The sequence below is a fragment of the Phycodurus eques genome, chromosome 4, assembly GCF_024500275.1.
Source record: "Phycodurus eques isolate BA_2022a chromosome 4, UOR_Pequ_1.1, whole genome shotgun sequence".
In the NCBI taxonomy this organism is placed as follows: Eukaryota; Metazoa; Chordata; class Actinopteri; order Syngnathiformes; family Syngnathidae; genus Phycodurus; species Phycodurus eques.
Genome location: NC_084528.1, coordinates 9,271,206 through 9,291,198, shown reverse-complemented (window position 1 = coordinate 9,291,198; position 19,993 = coordinate 9,271,206). Strand labels below are relative to the sequence as shown.

Here is a 19,993-nt window from a genome sequence, read left to right as displayed (position 1 = left end):
AAAAATACAATTCAATGCATAATTCTCGATGACCAGTAATGAATGAGTCTTCGTCTTTTTTTTCAGTCCAATGCAGTAACAATCAAATATGTGCTCAATCCACAACTAAATCTTCAGGTTTTCAAGTATACACACACCGCAGATATTGCTAGTTTGGAGCTACGGTGTGCCGGCTAGCTATAGTGGGAAACACCATGATATACATCAGAATCAGAATAATCTTTATTTGTCAAGTATGTCCAAAAAACACACAAGGAATTTGTCTCCGGTAATTGGAGCCGCTCTACTACGACAACAGACAGTCAATTGACAGAGAACCCTTTTGAGACATGAAGACATTGACAAAAAAAAATAAGCAGTCACTGAGCAATAAAGGGTTGCTAGTTATTTTTTTCAATTTCCCTTTCTTTTCCCCTTCTTGCACTTCTGCCTATCTCACAGTGACGTGCGCGCAGTCACAGCTGACAACAAGGCACTCTAAAGCGGCCAAGTCAGCTGACTATCTGAAGGGAAGATGCATTTTCGGGGTGTAGGCAGAGGCAATTGTTCAGGATAACTGCTGATGCAAACGAGGGTGCTCGAGTTCTCATATAGTGGGGGATGGGGGCCTTATGTCAAGCTCCAAAGTGCGTGACGCTGCGCTGTTTTTGCTACGATACCAAAAAATATCAGGAAAACTGAAATGGTGAAAAGCAGTCGCCATAATTAAGCACTGCATAGTTCTGTCTTTCTACATTTTCAGCAATTATCTTCAAACAGGTATAGAACCAAATCTCTGAATTCACTTTACAGGGTCTAGAACGCACATCACAGGAGCAATAAAAAACACGTCTTTTTTTCTGGCTCTCACTTTAGGGAAAGAACAGAGCAGTCAGAAGATGTGGCTGGAACTACCTGATATGCCAAGAGGGTGCATTTTTATTCACTGCTGATATTAATATGCAGCATTCGGATTCATCAGTTTAAATCACAATGTGGAATGCCAAAAAGGTGCATTCTGATCCGTTGTCGCTATCAATATTTAGAGTTCAGATTTGTCAGTGTGAAGCATAGCATGTTCATCACGAAATCACTTTGAAATCAGCTACTGTTTCTTCTCAAAAACTTTGAAATAACACACCCTCAGTGTAAATTGAGATTTTTTTTCCTCTTTCATCAGAGATTTAGGTTACATTTATATGAGAGTGAATTATTTTAATTCATTAAGTAATTTACCGGGAAAATTAAGTAATTTATCCGTCACTATAGCTGCATTTCATTGACAGCACATTGTACCTTGTTACTACGTTGCACCTGTTATCAGTGGAAAGCAGCCAAACAATCTATCAAGTACATTAATTAGCTGTCAGGATTCACCCAAAACTGAGTCAGACGTCAGCAAATGAGGAGAGCCATAATTGTTTTTTTTTAATTCATTATCTTAATTTCATTTCAAATTGGGTTAATTTAGGCTTTGTTGTCTGCTTTCCTACTTTGAGGAGCCAGCATATACCATAATTTCTTATGGTTCCATCCATTAAAAAATAAATTAAATAAAATAAAAAATAAAAATAAATACAAAACAATCACTGGTGCCGTGTGAAGTTACTTTTCGTGCCAAAATGCGGAGTTCCGGTGCATACCCTTCAAAATAAAAGGCTACAAGCTGAAAAACAAGAAGTCAAGTGGAAACTTGCACATAAAAACCATTTGACGTGATGAAACAGAATACAGGGACAGCTACATAGCAAAATAGTTATTTTAACAATGCTATCAATGAAGTCAACTCTCAGTCAACTGGGTGAGTGAAACAATAAAATTAAATAGTTAAAACAGTTAAAATAACTATTTTAACAATGCTATATTTAACTTTTAGCTGAAACATTAATTAATGAATATTAAGTCCACTGGGTGAGTTACAAGTACTGCCTTTTAGTTCATAGGTTTAATATTGATACTGGTTATAAAGAACCTCGAGTCAAATGTTCATTTTAGTGGAACATGCAGAGTAATTTGAGCTCATTCTTATTCAAGCATTCGTATAGTTAGGGCAGATGAATTAAGGACAGACTGTGAGAACTCTGCTCAAGACAAAGCTGCAGTGTTAAAAGTACAGTTATTTTTAAGACGTCAATGTCACAACACAACCCATTGAGAGAGAGAGAGAGAGAGAGAGTGACAGAGAGTGAGAGAGAGAGAGAGAGAGAGAGAGAGAGAGAGAGAGAGAGAGAGAGAGAAGAACAAGCCAAGTGGTCACATTACATTGCTGTAATTGGGAACAACAGTGGAGTGTCAAGCTGAGCCTTAGGCTCCCTCATCTGGAGAGTTCTTTCTTCATTTCGCTCAATTTTCACAATTTGTTTCAATATTTGGTTTGGAGCTTTCGACTGAGATTTAATATTTGGATTTCATTTTACAATTACATTTTACATTTTCTGAAGCATTTATTTACGGAAATAAACATACCTCGGTGAATCCATACAAGTAGGGTATTAATTTGCCATTTCCCATTCTTAATTTTCTTGATAGCCATTGAAATGTAGAGAACATTTCTACTTCATGCTGATGTAACTCTTCTGATAAAATGTGGCCTGCAATATGATACCCTGACCACCTATGGTGTATCGTGAAGGCCTTCAGAGCCTTCTCTGCTAGACTAAACACGATCAAAAGCATTGACCTACAATTACAACTTAATTAAATCATTAATTATTTAAATGTATTATAATATAATAAAACATATGTATATAAGTAATATATAATATATATTAATTTATTTCCAAGTCTACATATGCTTTGCTCAGCTTCCAGTCATGTACAGTGTTGTATATGTACAGTTTTTTTTGTCCAATCACATTTCAGCTTCTATGTGTTGCCATCTACAACCCCAATTCCAATGAAGTTGGGACGTTGTGTTAAACATAAATAAAAACAGAATACAATGATTTGTAAATCATGTTCAACCTATATTTAATTGAATACACTACAAAGACAAGATATTCAATGTTCAAATTGATAAACTATTGTTTTTAGCAAATAATCATTAACTTAGAATTTTATGGCTGCAACACGTTCCCAAAAGGTTGGGACAGGGTCATGTTTACCACTGTGTTAGATCACTTTTCTTTTAACAACATTCAACAAACATTTGGGAACTGAGGACACTAATTGTTGAAGCTTTGTTGGTGGAATTCTTTCCCATTCTTGCTTGATGTAAAGCTTTAGCTGTTCAACAGTCCGGGGTCTCCATTGTTGTATTTTACGCTTCATAATGCGCCACACATTTTCAATGGGAGACAGGTCTGGACTGCAGGCAGGCCAGTCTATTACCGGCACTCTTTTACTACAAAGCCACACTGTTGTAACATGTGCAGAATGTGGTTTGGCATTGTCTTGCTGAAATAAGCAGGGGCGTCCATGAAAAAGATGTTGCTTGGATGGCAGCATATGTTTCTCCAAAACCTGTATATACCTTTCAGTATTAATGGTGCCTTCACAGATGTGTAAGTTATCCATGCCATTGGCACTAACACAGCCCCATACCATCGCAGATGCTGGCTTTTGAGCTTTGCGTCCATAGCAGTCCGGATGGTTCTTTTCCTCATTGGCCCGGAAGACACGACGTCCAAAATTTACAAATAAAAATTGAAATGTGGACTCGTCGGACCACAGAACACTTTTCCACTTTGTATCAGTCCATCTTAGATGAGCTCGGGCCCAGAGAAGCCGACGGCATTTCTGGGTGTTGTTGATAAGTGGCTTTTGCTTTGCACACTAGAGTTTCAGATTGCAGTAACGGATCTAGCGCCGAACTGTACATACGTTTTCGACATTGGTTTTCTGAACGTTCCCGAGCCCATGTGGTGATATCCTTTACGCATTGGCATTGATGTTGGTTGATGCAGTGCCTCCTGAGGGATCAAAGGTCACGGGCATTCAATGTTGGTTTTTGGCCTTGCCGCTTACATGCAGTGATTTCTCCAGATTCACTGAACCTTTTGATGATATTATGGACCGTAGATGATGAAATCCCTAAATTCCTCGCAATTGTATGTTGAGGAACATTGTCCTTAAACTGTTTTGTCCTTAAACTAAAACTATTTTTTGTTTGATGGACTTGTTCACAAAGAGGTGAACCTCACCCCATCTTTGCTTGTGCATGACTGAGCAATTTATGGAAGCTCCTTTTATACCCAATCAAGGCACCCACCTGTTCCCAATTAGCCTGTTCACCTGGGGGATGTTCCAAACAGGTGTTTGATGAGCATTCCTCAACTTTCTCAGTCTCTTTTGCTACCAGTCCCAGGTTTTTTGGAATGTGTTGCAGCCATACAATTCTAAGTTAATGAGTATTTGCTAAAAACAATAAAGTTGATCAGTTTGAACATTAAATATCATGTCTTTGTAGTGTATTCAGCTAAATATAGATTGAACATGATTTGCAAATCATTGTATTCTGTTTTGGCGGCATGGTGGCCAACTAGTTAGAGCGTCTGCCTCACAGTTCTGAGAACCGGGGTTCAATCCCCGGCCCCGCCTGTGTGGAGTTTGCATGTTCTCCCTATGCCTGCGTGAGTTTTCTCCGGGCACTCCGGTTTCCTCCAACATCCCAAAAACAAGCGTGGTAGGTTAATTGACGACTCTAAATTGCCCGTAGGTGTGAATGTGAGTGCGAATGGTTGTTTGTTTGTATGTGCCCTGCGATTGGCTGGCAACCAGTTCAGGGTGTACCCCGCCTCCTGCCCGATGATAGCTGGGATAGGCTCCAGCACGCCCGCAACCCTAGTGAGGAGAAGCGGATCAGAAAATGGATGGATGGATGTATTCTGTTTTCATTTATGTTTAACACAACGTCCCAACTTAATTGAAATTGGGGTTGTAAATGTTATCTACCAAAGGCCTTCAGAATCCCAAGTACTGACGTAAACAAAGTGAAACACAAACACACTCCGGTGAAATGGTCTAACCAATCAGATTTTAGATTCAACACTCTGCACCTTGACACAGGCTGAGTCACGTTGGTATTTCCCATTCACTGATTGGTTCAGCTAAATAGTGCTCTGATTGTTTGAGCTGAATATGGGCTGTCTCTTCTTTAATGCCACACATAGTTATACATTTGTAGCATTTTTGTATATTATTTTTTTCGATGTGATGGTGTTATTAAGAGGTGGATTAAGTCACTGAAGGCCGCCCGCTACTGTTGACTACACTGTAATCATACCGATTGACCTTAGTCACGTGAGAAATTGGTGACTAGGGACTGATTTTGCTGCAGTATATTTATCTGCTTAGTATTTACAAGAAGCACTGTGAATCTGAATGCACAGTGGCCGCGTGGCCTGCCTCGCACCACATCCTGAAGTACATGCTGATGCTGAGACCGCAGAAAACCAAATCAGTTCTACAGCAACTCAGCAGGAACTATGTGATGTGTCACAATAACGCAAGTGTGCAATGCAATTTGACTATGCCTCGTCTTAAGAAATACTGTACAGTAGCAGTTGTTATTTAATACATTCCGGAAGTAACAAAATATTAATAGAGTTGCAAAACTAACAATTGAAGAAAGCATGTCTTGAGCTGTGATAATATTAGACCCTTCCTGTCCTGTAAATGGGAGGGGGATCAGACCTAACTTGCACCCAAAAACAACCTGTGTGACTCTGTCATGCTCTTGTCTAATTATTGCTATGACTACCAGTTGTTTTGCAAGCTGGGCAATTGACTTATGTTAGTTTAGTGAACCCCCCCAAAAAAACAAAAAAAAAAAGGGAACTACAGCGACCAGCTGCAAACTATATGGCGACTTGCACCAAATACAAGATCTACATCAAGGATTCCACATTTACAAAGATAATAATATTCAGATCTGATTGACGCTGAAATAAAGATGTTAATGTAACAATATTACCTCGACATTACTTAATTAATTGTGGCTGTAATTTGCTCCAGTTGCAATAATCCCTCTCCTAGGACATTTGCATTTGACACAATCTGCTTTGAACTAAGGAATTTTCTGGCAAATGAAAAGATTGGGGGTCAGCTGAGACAAGTCTTCCAGCTTGTTTGGGCTTCCCTTTTCCCAATGCACTGACACAATCCCTTTGCCCATTAGGCTTCAGCCAGGCAGGAAAATATAAGAAGAAGTACACGGTCCACGACATAGGAAAAAGCTTTTAGCTGACATCTATTTCTTTTTTCCCCCTCACCCACAATAGCCTACACACAACAACCCTGTAACCTTTTCAAAGCTGATAGCCATCTCGCCTCTAATGGCCCACACTCTTGACAGCTTCTATAATTTTGAGCGTCTGTGACAATAATGACTTAAGCAAGGCTCATCTTAATTATATAATATCATTCAATTGCATGTGTTCCCAACCAGTTCAGGGTGTACCCCGCCTCCTGCCCGATGATAGCTGGGATAGGCTCCAGCACGCCCACGACCCTAGTGAGGAGAAGCGGCTCAGAAAATGGATGGATGGATGCATGTGTTCCAGTTTCAACCTGACCCCACGCTCACACCAACAGTAACAGCCTCTCACCCGTCATGTCTGCAGCTAACAAAACAGAATGAATGTTGCAAAGGCGTGGCTCAAATATATTTGTGCAATTTAGTTTTGTGCAATTTGTTCTCCTGTGGTACAATGGCTCTCAAGCATTCACGTAAGCTACGCCATTCCTGGCTATCTTTCTGACCTCCATGTTTCTCCTTGTCCTCAGTGCTCCCTCCGTGTCCCCTGCCGAGTTGACTTCTTCTACCACGCCGCCAAGCCATTCACCTGTTCTCGCCATTCACCTGTTCTCGCCATTGCCTGCCACACGTTCCCTGCCTCTACAACCCACCAGCACGTCTGAAGGATCATCTCCATTTCCTCTTTCAATAAACCTTTCATCATAACCTCTCAGCCTCCACCTGCTTCTGGGTTCAGTCAAAAACGAATTGTGACAATGTGGACTGAATGAGTGGCAACAATGGGAAAATGAAATGCCAGTATTTTAAATGAAACAGCCTATCAGCAACATATTGATAATTAAAAAAAAAAAAAAAAGAACTATGAAATACTTCATTTTTAGAACGGTGAACTGAACTTTGAACTAGTTCGTGTAGAAAATTAACTTTCCCAACACTGCAAACCTTCTTTTTATAACCCCAGTTCAAAGCAGTCATTGATCCATGCTGATGCCTTTACGTATAAATAGTGTAAGTGGAAGAGAAAATGGATGGACAGTTCTTGCTACACACTCAATGAACAAGTATTTCGACAGGAAGAAAATAACCCATCACAAAATATAACTGCTTACCAACACACGATCTAACCCACGCTTCTGACATGGCAAAATGCTGAGTCAAATCTGAAGAACAATGTCAACAACTTACAAATGTTTGTCTTTTATGTCTTTTATGATAAATAGACACAAGACAGACAAAATGTTTGAGACAAACCTTGAAATAACCACTCAGGCTAGAAATGGGTGAACATGTTTGGCTTACTGGGGCAACTTTAGACAACTTTATGCTTCCAACAGTTTGTGGAGGTCCTTTTTGGTTCCGGTTGGACATGTATGATTAGATGGGTTTGCTTTGGATGGATTTGAATGCCCAAGCCCTGAACCCACCCATCTCCTTTGGGATGAACTGGAATAGAGTTTTCAAGCCCGGGCCTCTCAACCAGCATCAGTGATCTGACCTCACAAATGTTCTTCTGGAAGAATAGATAACTCCCATACACTCCAAAATCTACCTTGACATTTTCTTTGATTCTCAATTCCTGGGAAGTATTGACCACATGTCACACTATCTTCAGTAATAGTATAGTATATCAGTGTGTAACTTACTGCAGTTGAACAAAAGTCCTCGTAACATTTAACCATTATAAATGAAATGGGTACACAGAAAGGTTCTAGTGACAGCCTTACAGGCAGTCTGGACTGTTCATCAGAGGATGATCCACAGACAAACATAGTGTATAGTGGGTGTTAACATTCTGACAACACAATAAGTAGCCACATGCAGGTGTTCTCAATCTTCAATCATGACTACATTTATAGAATTTGGATTATCAAGTGTTGTGCAGTTAGATGTGAGTAAAATACATTGTATTTTGGATGAGAGCTTGACAAATTAGTTCTTTCACTTTGTGACACAGTGCATTGTTTTTTTTTTACCATAATAATAATAATAAAAAAACTTCTTGTTCAGCTCAAAGTATGAAAACTCGAATTAATCTTGTAAATTTCTAAAGGTTCCTATACATCTATACATTGCTTAAATGTATTAACTCTTTACCCAGTGTTTATACTACAGCTAAATTATCAGATTTGGTAATTAGTTTTAGTGGGTGAATGCAATGCTTGATAATTGTTTTTATAAATCTTAAAGCCTAGTGAGCATCCTTAAATTTGTGTATAAAAAGAGGAATTCAGTTTGTCCTTATTCGTGTTCTAAATTGTAAAATGAAGGCATTGAAAAGCATTCAGTGAAGCTGGGTGTTCCCTTTATAACAGGTGGTCTAATGGGTAAAGCACTTTTGTTACAGATTAGTCAAGTGAAAATATAGAGATTAATCCTGAAAAAAAATATGATTTAGTTTTTTCTTTTTACACACTGCTCTGTTATTTGAGGGAATTTGAAAGGTTGACTCCAGTTAGTGGGAATAAAGGAACATGAATGCTTGTCCACAATCAGTCCAAATTCCAACTAATAAAAGCTAATGTTCACACTGACATATAGACATTGAAGGACCTTAAGGGACTTGTACCTTGTCTGTTGGTGAGTCTCTCCTTCCTAGACGCTGCCCCATGCTGCTGACAGAGGCTGAAAAGGAAAGACCAGTAAAAACCAGTACTCAATAAAAAGGGTCAGAGCGAGGTCATACTGCTTATACTGTATAAGCAAGAAGAGTGATTACTAAAGTATGAATAAAATCTACCTAGACACGTGAATATACCCAGAATGTTGCACACCACTAATAATAATTTTGTAATGCAAAACAATTTCCGTTGTGATTTCATCTAGCATTCCTAATATCACGCTGTATATATCATTAGCCTAATCTGAATCTGATTCTGAATCATCTGAATCTGAATCATCTTTATTTGCCAAGTATGTCCAAAAAACACACAAGGAATTTGTAGGATTTGTGAATCGCATAATTGCCTAAATCATTTTTGAATGTTTTCAGACATCAAGGAGAAAATTCAACAAAGAAGAGTCCAGTTGCCTCAATTCAATCTTTGCAGATTACCATGACCTGGATAACTGAAAATTTACACAGACAAAGAAAATACATGATTTTTGGCAAGCGCATTGGTATTTTTGATTGCTATATTGAAAGTTAGTTAAAAACGACTTGGGCAATTATGCTATTATGCTAATGATATGCAGTGTGCTATAAAACACCGAACGCAAATGAGTGGCACTTTCACCAGTATCATCAACAGCTATGAATCTAATTAAGTTGGTTAGGGTTTCTTTAAAATATTAATTTAAATAAAAACAACAGGGGATTGCTGAAAAGACTAGTGCCTTTAAATAGAAATTATAAGCAAAATGTATTCTAAAATTGAACAGTAAGTAGTAATGGAAAAAGCAATTTTCAACCCTATGAATTGGCCTTTTATATGAGCTCTTCTATTGTCTGTGTTAGGGGAGTTTATAATTTTAGAAAAGAAAAACTCGGGAAGCAAAAGCTAGCAACCCAAAAATATGGCAAAACGTACTGCTAATTATACCAGAAGTTGGGTGTTGAGTTTAGTGCCGTATTCAAATTTACTGCAGACCAAAATGTTTTTGTCAAGCATAGAAAGATGTCACAGAAACTAAATATGAGCAGCCAGTTTCAATATGAAACAGCCAGTTTCACTATAGAACCTTACACAATCAGAGCTGTGATCCTGGAAGGACTTGCGAGAAAAGACTGTTGCATAATCTAGTGGAAAAAAGGCAGAAAGGGCTGTTGAGCGGTGGGTGTGTGATAAAAGCCTACAATTATAATTCAGCAACATTACTTCATGAGCCCACACGCAAACACAATATGCCAGCCTTTCCTCTCGCCCCCAGTGTCCTGTGATTTAGAAAGCCATAGGGGTGGTGTTAAAAAACTATTTTTCCAGTTTAACCCTATACAGTGAGCTCCCACTATATTGCGGTTCAACTTTCCAGACCCTGCTATATCCCTTACTTTTCAGCATTTGGTGTCAACATTGAATCGACGAGTGGACACCTCACTTTTACCACTCCACAATGACGGTAAAAGCTTGAAGTCAACTGATCGTCAGTCATGTGTCTTGGCATTAACAATACGGACGCCTTGCTGAAATCAACAGGTTGTCGGTCAGTGCAGCGAACAAGCAGAGGGGCCTCAAGCATGAGGAATTTTTTTATTAAAAACTAACTTGGTAGCATGGTGATGTACAAAATATGCAAGTCTTGTGATGGAGAGTGTGATAACTGCACACCTATCTGAAAAGGCAACTACAACTATGACTGCATTTTGCATTGTGTGTTACCATTAAGTTAGCGGACTTTTGTAAGACAAAGTTACGTGGTTTGATTATAAATAAATACCAAAAATGCACAACAAATTTGATTTAGTTTTATTTTTTGTTTCCACCGTAGTCCTTCAGTCTGAGCAACTTATGTAATATGTACATTATGTGTGCGTGCCAGTGGAAGAAGGCCAAAGAGTGTGACTAGAGGACCAAGTAGTAACAAGCTGCCACTGTAAGCTCTATACTCAAGGATTTGAGGTCAAAGGTCCTCAAGTAACGGTATTTGCCTCCAGTGAGCATAGTTTCAAATCCAGCAAGCATTACATCGGCCTCTTTATTTGAGCATTCATTTTGCCACTGAAGCTTATCATTGTGTTCAAACATGACTAATGCATGCAGTCAGCAATAATTTTGTGTTGAGCAAATGTGCACTGCAGTCTTTATTGTTTTTGGATGGAAAGTCAACAGGAGATTTACCAAAACACTTAATTACTGAGTCAATCTCGCCTTCAGACTGCAAGTGGGAGAACAGGAGTAGTTTAGTGGTAGGATTTTAATTTCATCATTACACTAAGAATTATATAACCTGGCCCATATACTGTATTTTTTGTGACTGTAGTTTTGATGAATGCCTATATAGTAATATAAAAACTAATATAGTCAGCTAGTTAAGATGAGGTAGTATTTACAGCATGTTGGCTGCATTGTTTTAATGACATATTATGTTGCACCACGAGTTAACTAGCTGCACTCAGTAGATCAGTCTTTGTCATTTGTTTGTGGGTTCACATTAAAGGCCATTATTTGCCATCTACTGCCTGATTCTTGTCAGAACACGTGCTGCACGGAACTGCCACCACTCCACAAATGTGATCAGACACAACAACAAAAAAACACAATGTGACCCTAGTACGTGTCCCATCTAACTCAATGAAGTTGCAAGCAAGGCAAGTCATAATGAGAAGATATGTTGAGCTAATTGGTCATATTAAAATGTTACTTCTGCATGTCAAGAAATCCAAACTGAATGAGCCCACAAAAGTCATGGGCTGCTAGTTAACATATAGTCACCCTCATGACTCATACTCATGATGACATAATTGTTCCTTGTCAGGATAGCAATGTCAGTTTGTTGAATAAGTGAGAAGGGCTATACTGAAAATACAACCAGGAGAAGAGGCCAATACGTAGATGTTGTCAACTCAGTGACCAGTCAGCTGTAAATGTCTGGTGAGAAGTACAGCAGTTCCTCCACTGAGAAAAGCCTGAGGGCTCCCACTGTTGCTCTGAAACATCAGTTCCACTGCCTGCTGTCCTTCCCGCTTTGTTAACACAAGCAGCACTTATTGCAATGTTTACAATGGATCTGTTTTATTATTAACATGATTATTTTTGTCTTTGTATTTGTTCGTTTCGTATTTAGTTTACTGTTGATTTCTGGAACTTAGTTGCAATCAGTGCCCTCACTTTTAACTAAAGGTAGTGTTTTATATATGTTACGTTTAATAACGGTTAATAACTTTTTTACACTAGTGTGGCAGTATTTTTTTTTTAAATGAATGCCTGCAACACAATATTACTATTAGATATTATGGTGGATAATTAATTTTTACACTTGTATTTGTCATGGTCTGTGTTTTGGGTTGGGTTGTGTTGTGTTTTCCGGTGTTCCATGTTTGCCGTGGGCTCATTTGTTTGTTGTGTCCACCTGTTCTCGTCAACCTTCTGCCTTGTGTCGACCAATCAGCTCTCTCCAGCTACTCGTGTCTTGTCCAGGTGTTCCTCGTTGTCTCGGCAATCTGTTTGTATTTAGTTCCCTGGTTTCGTTCAGGTCTTGTTGGTTCACTGTCATTGTAGGATGTCATTGTCAAGTGTCATTGTCCCTGTCTGTTCCACGTCTTACTCACCAGTCATGTTTTGGTTCCATTTTTGGTTTGTTCAAGTGTTTCTTTGTTACTTTCAATATCAGTTTGGGGACTTTGTTTAGTTTGCTTTTTCCTTGACTCTTGTTTACCTTTGATTTGGAATTAAATATTTTTGGGACTTCTACCTTGCCTGCACTTGGGTCCTCCACGTTTTTGCCTTGCCTTCATCTCCTTCAAAAACCAATCGTGACAGTATTGCTGATAAACACGTCAAGTTTCCTACAACATTGGCTGTACAATAGATAAAGATTTTCTGAAGATTTATTTTCATTTTCCGTACCACTTATCCTCCCTATGGTCGCAGGTGTGCTGGAGCCTATCCCAGCTAACGCTGGGCGAAAGGCGGGCTACACCCTGGACTGGTTGACTACCAATCGTAGGACCCATACTGTAGAAAACAAGCAACCATTCACACACAAATTCACACCTACGGGCAATTTAGAGTCTTCAATTAACCTACCATGCATGTTTTTGTGATGTGGAAGAAAAACCCACGCAGGCATGGGGAGAACATGCAAACTCCACACAGGTGAGGCCGGATTTGAACGAGTGTCCTCAGAACTGTGAGGCAGATGTGCTAACCAGTTGTTCACTGTGCCGCTGAAGGTTTATTTTCATATATATATTATTTCAACACTTTTTTTTTAATTGGTTACTGCCATGCATTGAAATTTATCAGGCTTACAAGGTTTTAATAAACATATTGTGTTTTTTTCTTCTTCCACAATTTAAAACAGTTCCCAAGTGTCTTAATAGCATGTCTGTGGCATGCTTTTGTCAAAATACCCCAAAGATCATGAATTATAGAAATGCTTTTAGACTCAAAGTATTTATATAATTGCCCCAAATTTTGTGCATATTTCTTGCCATTGTGAAACCAGCTTTTTTTTTAGGGGTGAACTTGTTTTTCAGTGAGCCAGTCTTCACCCCACCCCACATACTGCTGGACCAATGGCGAGTCCGGCTTTCATTAAAATGACAGTGGACTTGAGGGTGTGTAATACTTCAATTTCACACTTGATGTGTGGGCAGACACAGAGACCTATTTTTATACAAACATTAAATAGCTAATTATGTACCCATTAAGATGTCTACGACAAAATTTAACATTGATTCTAAAATGCACATTTAACAGACAAACGTTTCTTTATTTTAAATCCATCTGTCATGACCATATGCCTAGTCTAAATGTATTGCTGGGAAGATGTTGGAAAATAATACACTGTACTGGCAGTTGCAGATTTTAAATTTGTGTTTGTTAAAAAGAAGGCTGTTGTGAGGATGATACAAAACATGTCTCTCTGTGGGCACTACTGTGCATAAATTATGTGCTGTTAATTCAAGCATTTGTTTGTTTTGTTTCATTATGCATGGGTACCTCCCATTCCTCCCAGGGGTGTCCTTGCGATACACTCTCATGCATGAGGACTACGCATAATCTTCTCAAACTGAGATGGACAATCACAGTCACACGGGGTTTGATGTCTAACAAGACAAGTTACAACCTCTTAACATGGATTTGGAGTGAAAATACTGAACTGTCCCAACAATGCAAGCTGAGCTCCTGCTGCAGATGACAGCATATGCATGTGGTCAGTTTAGTGCCTCATGTTGACAGGCAGCACCAAGCCTATATGGTCAACCAACAACAGCAACAACAACAACAAAACTGTATTGTAGTTCTGGGGCTGTTTGTACTGCAGGTAATGTGACTCAGACTGTTTACCGAGAAGAGGCAACAACTGGAGAGGAAGAGAGGACGGAAGTTGACTAATTTCAATATACTGTATCACCTTCACATTCAACACTTCTGAATTTGTTAATTGTATTCACATACACTCACAATTTTGGGGACTTGTTGCTACTAGTTTCTATTAACTCGTATAAATGTGCCTGTTCACAAAGAGAAAGTAATGCAAATGCACATTATATTTGGTCCCAAGTGTGCTGATGAATATCTTATGAAATTCAACACATCCCTGCAGATTTACCAGCCAAATAGTCACAGGCAAACAGAGCCTTGGCCTTAAAGGATTTGAAGGTTAAACTGCAACTACCGGCATCCTTTCTTGTATGGCGGTAATCTAAATGGTCAACTTTGTAATGACCATTTTTGATACAGATCGTGAATTGGATCTCTTTAGATTGTTCGAGTAGTCATCATGTTATGACCGATTAGGGTACTGTAAAGGGTGGATGAAAAGTAACTGGGCCTTAGAATTTGCCTATAGAATTTTTTTGTTTCACTGAAGATAGCTGGGATTGGCTCCAGCCCGCCCACGAATTTAGTGAGGAGAAACGGTATGGAAAATGAATGAATGAATGAAGTCATTTCGAAAAAAAATTTAAACAGACAACACTCATAGCGTTTTCTGTACAAGACAAAACCTCAGACACTGGAGGACTTGGAGACACGACTTCAGTAGGTTCTCAATCCGCTATATGCAGAACGTCACGTGACCAACGCGGGACACGGGATAGCTGACTTTCTGTGTATGCTATGCTAACGAGCATAACTTGGATTGATAACATGATTGTTTGAAGCCAAACAAGCTATTTTATTTTTCTTTATAGCTAGTGTCTTCAGACAAAAGTTGAATACATGTATATCATTTATTTATACAAATATCATATGATACATAAACATGATAAACATGAAGCAAGCCGAAACCCCGTCTATTGTCATCTTTGGCAGCTCCGTGGTGACATTTTGTGTTGGAAAAAAAAGACATTGTAGACTTTAGAGTTCCTATGGGTGCTTTGAAACCATCCCCTTCGCCATTCACTCATGCGAGGAGAAAGTGCTTGTACCACTGTTGCGGAATGTGGAAACTGATTGTGCATATACTGGATTATATTTCAGACGGGGTCTTTCACAAGGTTGTTCATTCCTTCCCTGGCCCTTTAAGGAAAGTGGTTGACATCACTGGTGCTTCTGATGAAATATAAGGATTTACTTTCATTTTCCAATATAATAAAGAACATGTACCATTTTCCTCAATACATTTGTCAGGGTTTTCCACATAAACATTTATTTGTGGCGGGCCGCCGGCTAGCCACCACCACAAATAGATTCTGGTCCTGTGGGAAACACTGTTTGTAATGGGGTGGCTATGGATATTATTACCAATTTTCAAGGCCTAGTTACCTTTCACCCCCCTGTATATCCCCACATCGTGGATCACAGCGACAGTGCATTTTCATATTTCACCAGAGATTGTGAAATATCACACTTTACAGCGATTATTTCACATGTACCGGTACTTGTGATGCAACAACCAACTTTGTTTTTTGAGATGTGAAATACAGTATAAGCAGTACAGAAAATATCGATGGATGATAATATGAATTGCATGTTTTTGGGTTGGAAATTTCTTACCACATCAGCAGGCTATGATTTTAACCTGTTACAGTTTATCGATGCATCACGATGCCTCTTCAATTGATCCATTGTACAGCATAATTTTTTTTTCTTACTGTGTGACTACTTTCAATTTTTAAAACAGTGTTCGTAATGACCCCTATTTCCACGACTAAAATTAATTACAGACATATTTGTTTCCATTACCTTCTTTTAAATAAAATGGAACATGTATAAATTACAATGTCATCCTGTAGTGGTAAATATCTGAATTAGGCTCTATGTCTTTCCACACTCAAATCAATTCAGATTTCACTCACAAAAACAACAAAGGGATCGCACTGAGATGCTTCGTTACTGATGCCTTATTAGAATTCCCACATACTGTAGTTTCCAGGCAGGACACACCCTGCTCCAATATTACTGGCTCCAGGACACATACCGCTGCTCCATGATTGGCTGCAGTATCCCGGTAGAGCACGCCCTTCTGGTTCCAGACGGGAAAAGAAGTATGTGACTTACCTAACGCTAACCCACCCTAGTCCTAACCTTAACCTATCCTAAAACCTATCCTTGCCCTAAACCTAACCAGAACAAACTTCTTAGTTTTTATTTCATACAAATGTGATACATGTTTGGGATGGTCATCTGGTTACAGCTGCGTAGCCTGCCCTTCCCGCGACGCAGGCACCAATGATGATATGCAGTGGGGCGTGTCCTGCCTGAAAACTATGTGGGAATCCTAATAACGTGTTATGGACTGATGTGTCAGGTGTTCGTTCCTCAGAGCCACAGGCATAACAAACCCCCGATTAATGTGGTTCTATTTTCTAGTTTAGCTGGTTTGGGTATTATAGACCCTTTCCAAAAAAAAATAATATCATGGAAAAAATGATTTATTTCCATAATTCCATTCAAAAAGTTAAAATTTCATGAATTATAGATTCAGGGTCCACAATTGAAACAATTTCAAGTATTTATTTGTTTATTTTCACATAATTTGGGGTTAGTGTGTGACACTCAGTTTCAAACATTAAAAAAATTAATGCAAAACACTGCAAATTTTGGTCTGATTTCTTCATAGTATTAAAAAAAAAATTTTATTCCTGATTTGTTGGGTTTTATGAGCTGGAAGCCCACATTATGTGAAAATCCATCCATCCATCCATTTTCTGAGCCGCTTCTCCTCACAAGGGTCGCGGGAGTGCTGGAGCCTATCCCAGCTATCTTCGGGCAGGAGGCGGGGTACACCCTAAATGGTTGCCAGCCAATCGCAGGGCACACATAAACAAACAACCATTCGCACTCACATTCACACCTACGGGCAATTTAGAGTCTCCAATTAATGCATGTTTTTGGGATGTGGGAGGAAACCGGAGCGCCTGGAAAACCCACGTAGGCAAGGGGAGAACATGCAAACTCCACACAAGCGGAGCCGGGGATTGAAGCCCAGTCCTCAGAACTGTAAGGCAGACGCTGTAACCAGTCGTCCACCGTACCACCTTATGTGAAAATAAACAATTAAATACTTGAAATTATTTCAACTGTGGGGCCTGAATCTATAATCTATGAAAATTTAACTCTTTGAATGGAATTATGGAACTAATTCAACTTTTCCATGGTATTCAAATTTCTTTGGAAAGGGTCTGTACGTCACATGATGCGACTGAAGATTGTAATATATATTCATTGTTATAGCGACAAGACCCGCTATGTACGCCACAATGTCCGGAGGGTGCTAAACTTCTGCATTACCAGCAATAGGTTACCAGTATTTATTCATCAATTACTCATATGTATCAACTAATTGAGAATCCTTTCTCCCACCCTTAGTATGTACAATTACTAGCATACACTGACTGAATTGATACCATCCATTTACAATTTTAAAATATTGAACCAAATATTGAAAAGATTAGGAAAATTCCACAACATACGCATTGTAGTAGTCAGGTAGTAAAGGAGAGAAAAGTGATGATGAGTCCAATGGCCCAAGACCTGACAGGGCCCCCAGAAAAAAGCATTTTCAATTTGCAATATTAAAGTTATGGGTTCCAAAATGATATTTTTCACAGGCATCAAATCTCATGGCGGCCCCTGATAGCAGTATGTGCAGTACTTCATACACTAAAGGGTTATTCGTTGGGAAAACAAATGAGGTTGGATGTAAAATATCAAGATTATCAACAGGGACCGTAAACATTTGTAGCCCTACTATACTTTAAATCGTCAGTATATACACTCCCCTTTAAACTCAGCTTCTATGAAAACATACCAATAGTTCCATGAAAAGATTGTGTGAATTCATGTAATACTCAAAATTAAGTGAATGGCCGTTTTTTGTAGGTTTTGATATCATCCCAAATGAATGCAAATCCTATAAAAAATTGAAATGTAACTGAATAATTTGCTTTATAGCACATTTATAGCAGAGTTGTCTTCAAGATTTGTGTTCGGTTATTAGTCAGTCGGGATGGTTGTGGTTGTAGTAATATTTAAGCAATTTGAGGATGTGCGTGAGGGGGGCAAATTATGAAGAAGTACAATTAGTGGCAAAAACCTGGAGACAAATGGGGAGACTACGATCAATCTGAAAACGGTATTCATAAAAACATGATTTGTTGCGAAACACGACGCATGCCAAAGCGGAGTAAATACGCAGAAGTGGATGACGTGTTTGTCGTCCACCACCACGCACTCGCGCAGTTCTGTTGCAGTGGAGGCATATAAACACATGGGAAAAGATCATAATCATATCGTGTTTGTGTCCCCGCTTTACTGTTTACTCACAGTTGTTGTCGTGGCTCAGAGCAGGGCTGTCGCGCACATCCCCCTTCTCTCTCTCTCTCCGGTTAGCCCGTCGACTGCATCCACAGCCTCAGTCCTGTCAGTGGTCGTCAACATCGAATATGTCAAACCCTTCACTTGTTTTTCCTCGACGCTGCTCTCGTCAAAATGTGGACGCAAATAAAAGGAGGAAAAGAAAACAGCGGCGCGCGTCGGCGCTTCCTGATTTCGGTAGGCGTGTAGTGATGATGGTGTTTGCGAGGGGTGGGGCGGAATGCGGCTCCGGGAAGAAATCGAGCCGAAAAACACGTCGGTGCATGTTATTTGCCGTGAAAATTGGTCGCTGTCAGTGGCAGGGAGGGGTTAAATAGTTCCTCTGCCAAAGCAAGGTCTCGTGCATACCTGAAATGACTTTGACAGCATACTTGGTGTGCTTATGTACCTAAATTATCTCAATAGAAAACATGACCTGAAAAGTTTCTTTTGGATTCCTCGGTGTGTATTTATGTTTTTTTTTTTTTTTTTTTTTTTATTCGCATGCCTGTCTTTGCATGTTGATACTGTCGGGCACAGCAAAACTCGACCTGGAAATTGTCACAAGCTTCTTCCGCGAGCTGCACTCCGCTTCCTCGTTGTTTGCGGAAGCCGCGCCCCTGCGGCCCGCTTCCTTCTTGCGCGAAATTACCTGAGCAGCAGGTGTGTTGCAACCTGCAACAGACGACAGCGCCGCCATCGGTATTCACCAGCTACAGCAGCGGTGTCGCACTTCCAGTTGTGGGTACTGATATTTTTCAGGTACCTTTTTTTCCCCCAGTTAATTTTTTTTCAACCTCTGCCGATGAAGACACAAGGTAAAGAATGCGTTAATAAAGAGAGTTGGACTTGATTAAAGACCTCGGGGATGCGGAAGCCGGGGTGGAAACAGTGAGCCATGCAGGAAGCATGAAACAGATAGAGAGGAGCAAGATATTCCACACTCAGTATTTGTTCAAGAAAATTGTTCCATGTAGTCGACATTGAGAATGATGGGTTAAAAAAAGAAAATCTCCCTCTAATTTGGAAAAACAGAGGTAAGGTGTATTTTTTAGCTGTTATTATGAGCTAATTTAGCATTTTTTTCTTAGGCAGTTTGCAATGCTAGCAAAGCTAGCAAAGCTATGGGAACATGTTTTGATAGCATGTACAGTGATTTTTTATTTCCCTTCTCAGTATGTGCACTATGTAAGTTGATAAAGTAGGGAAACTGTTTTGCGTGCAGAGGTTTTTTTGTTGTTGTGACAAGTTATAAAAACAGTTTCTCTTTGTAGTTGAGTCTGTACTTATTCACTTATTACATAAGTTAATTAAATTAAGTAAAAGAATCAATACCTTTACCAGTCTTCTGTTCTTCTTAAGCACAGAGTCTGAATACCTTAGCCACGTCTGCAAGCATCTTACAGTATTA

The 19,993-nt window shown here is 39.3% G+C and overlaps 1 protein-coding gene across 1 annotated transcript in view; it reads right to left on the bottom strand.

The window, feature by feature from the left end:
- LOC133401193 (myelin basic protein-like) overlaps positions 1–18,817 on the bottom strand; it is a 32,745-nt gene extending 13,928 nt beyond the window's left edge. The window contains exons 1-2 of the mRNA XM_061673876.1: positions 18,553–18,817; positions 8,745–8,800 (exon numbers count right to left, since the gene is read on the bottom strand). Coding sequence (XP_061529860.1) covers positions 8,745–8,786 — 42 coding nt within the window. The 5' untranslated portion in view covers positions 8,787–8,800; positions 18,553–18,817. The remainder of the gene's footprint in view (positions 1–8,744; positions 8,801–18,552) is intronic.
- Between the last annotated feature and the right edge of the window lie 1,176 nt (positions 18,818–19,993).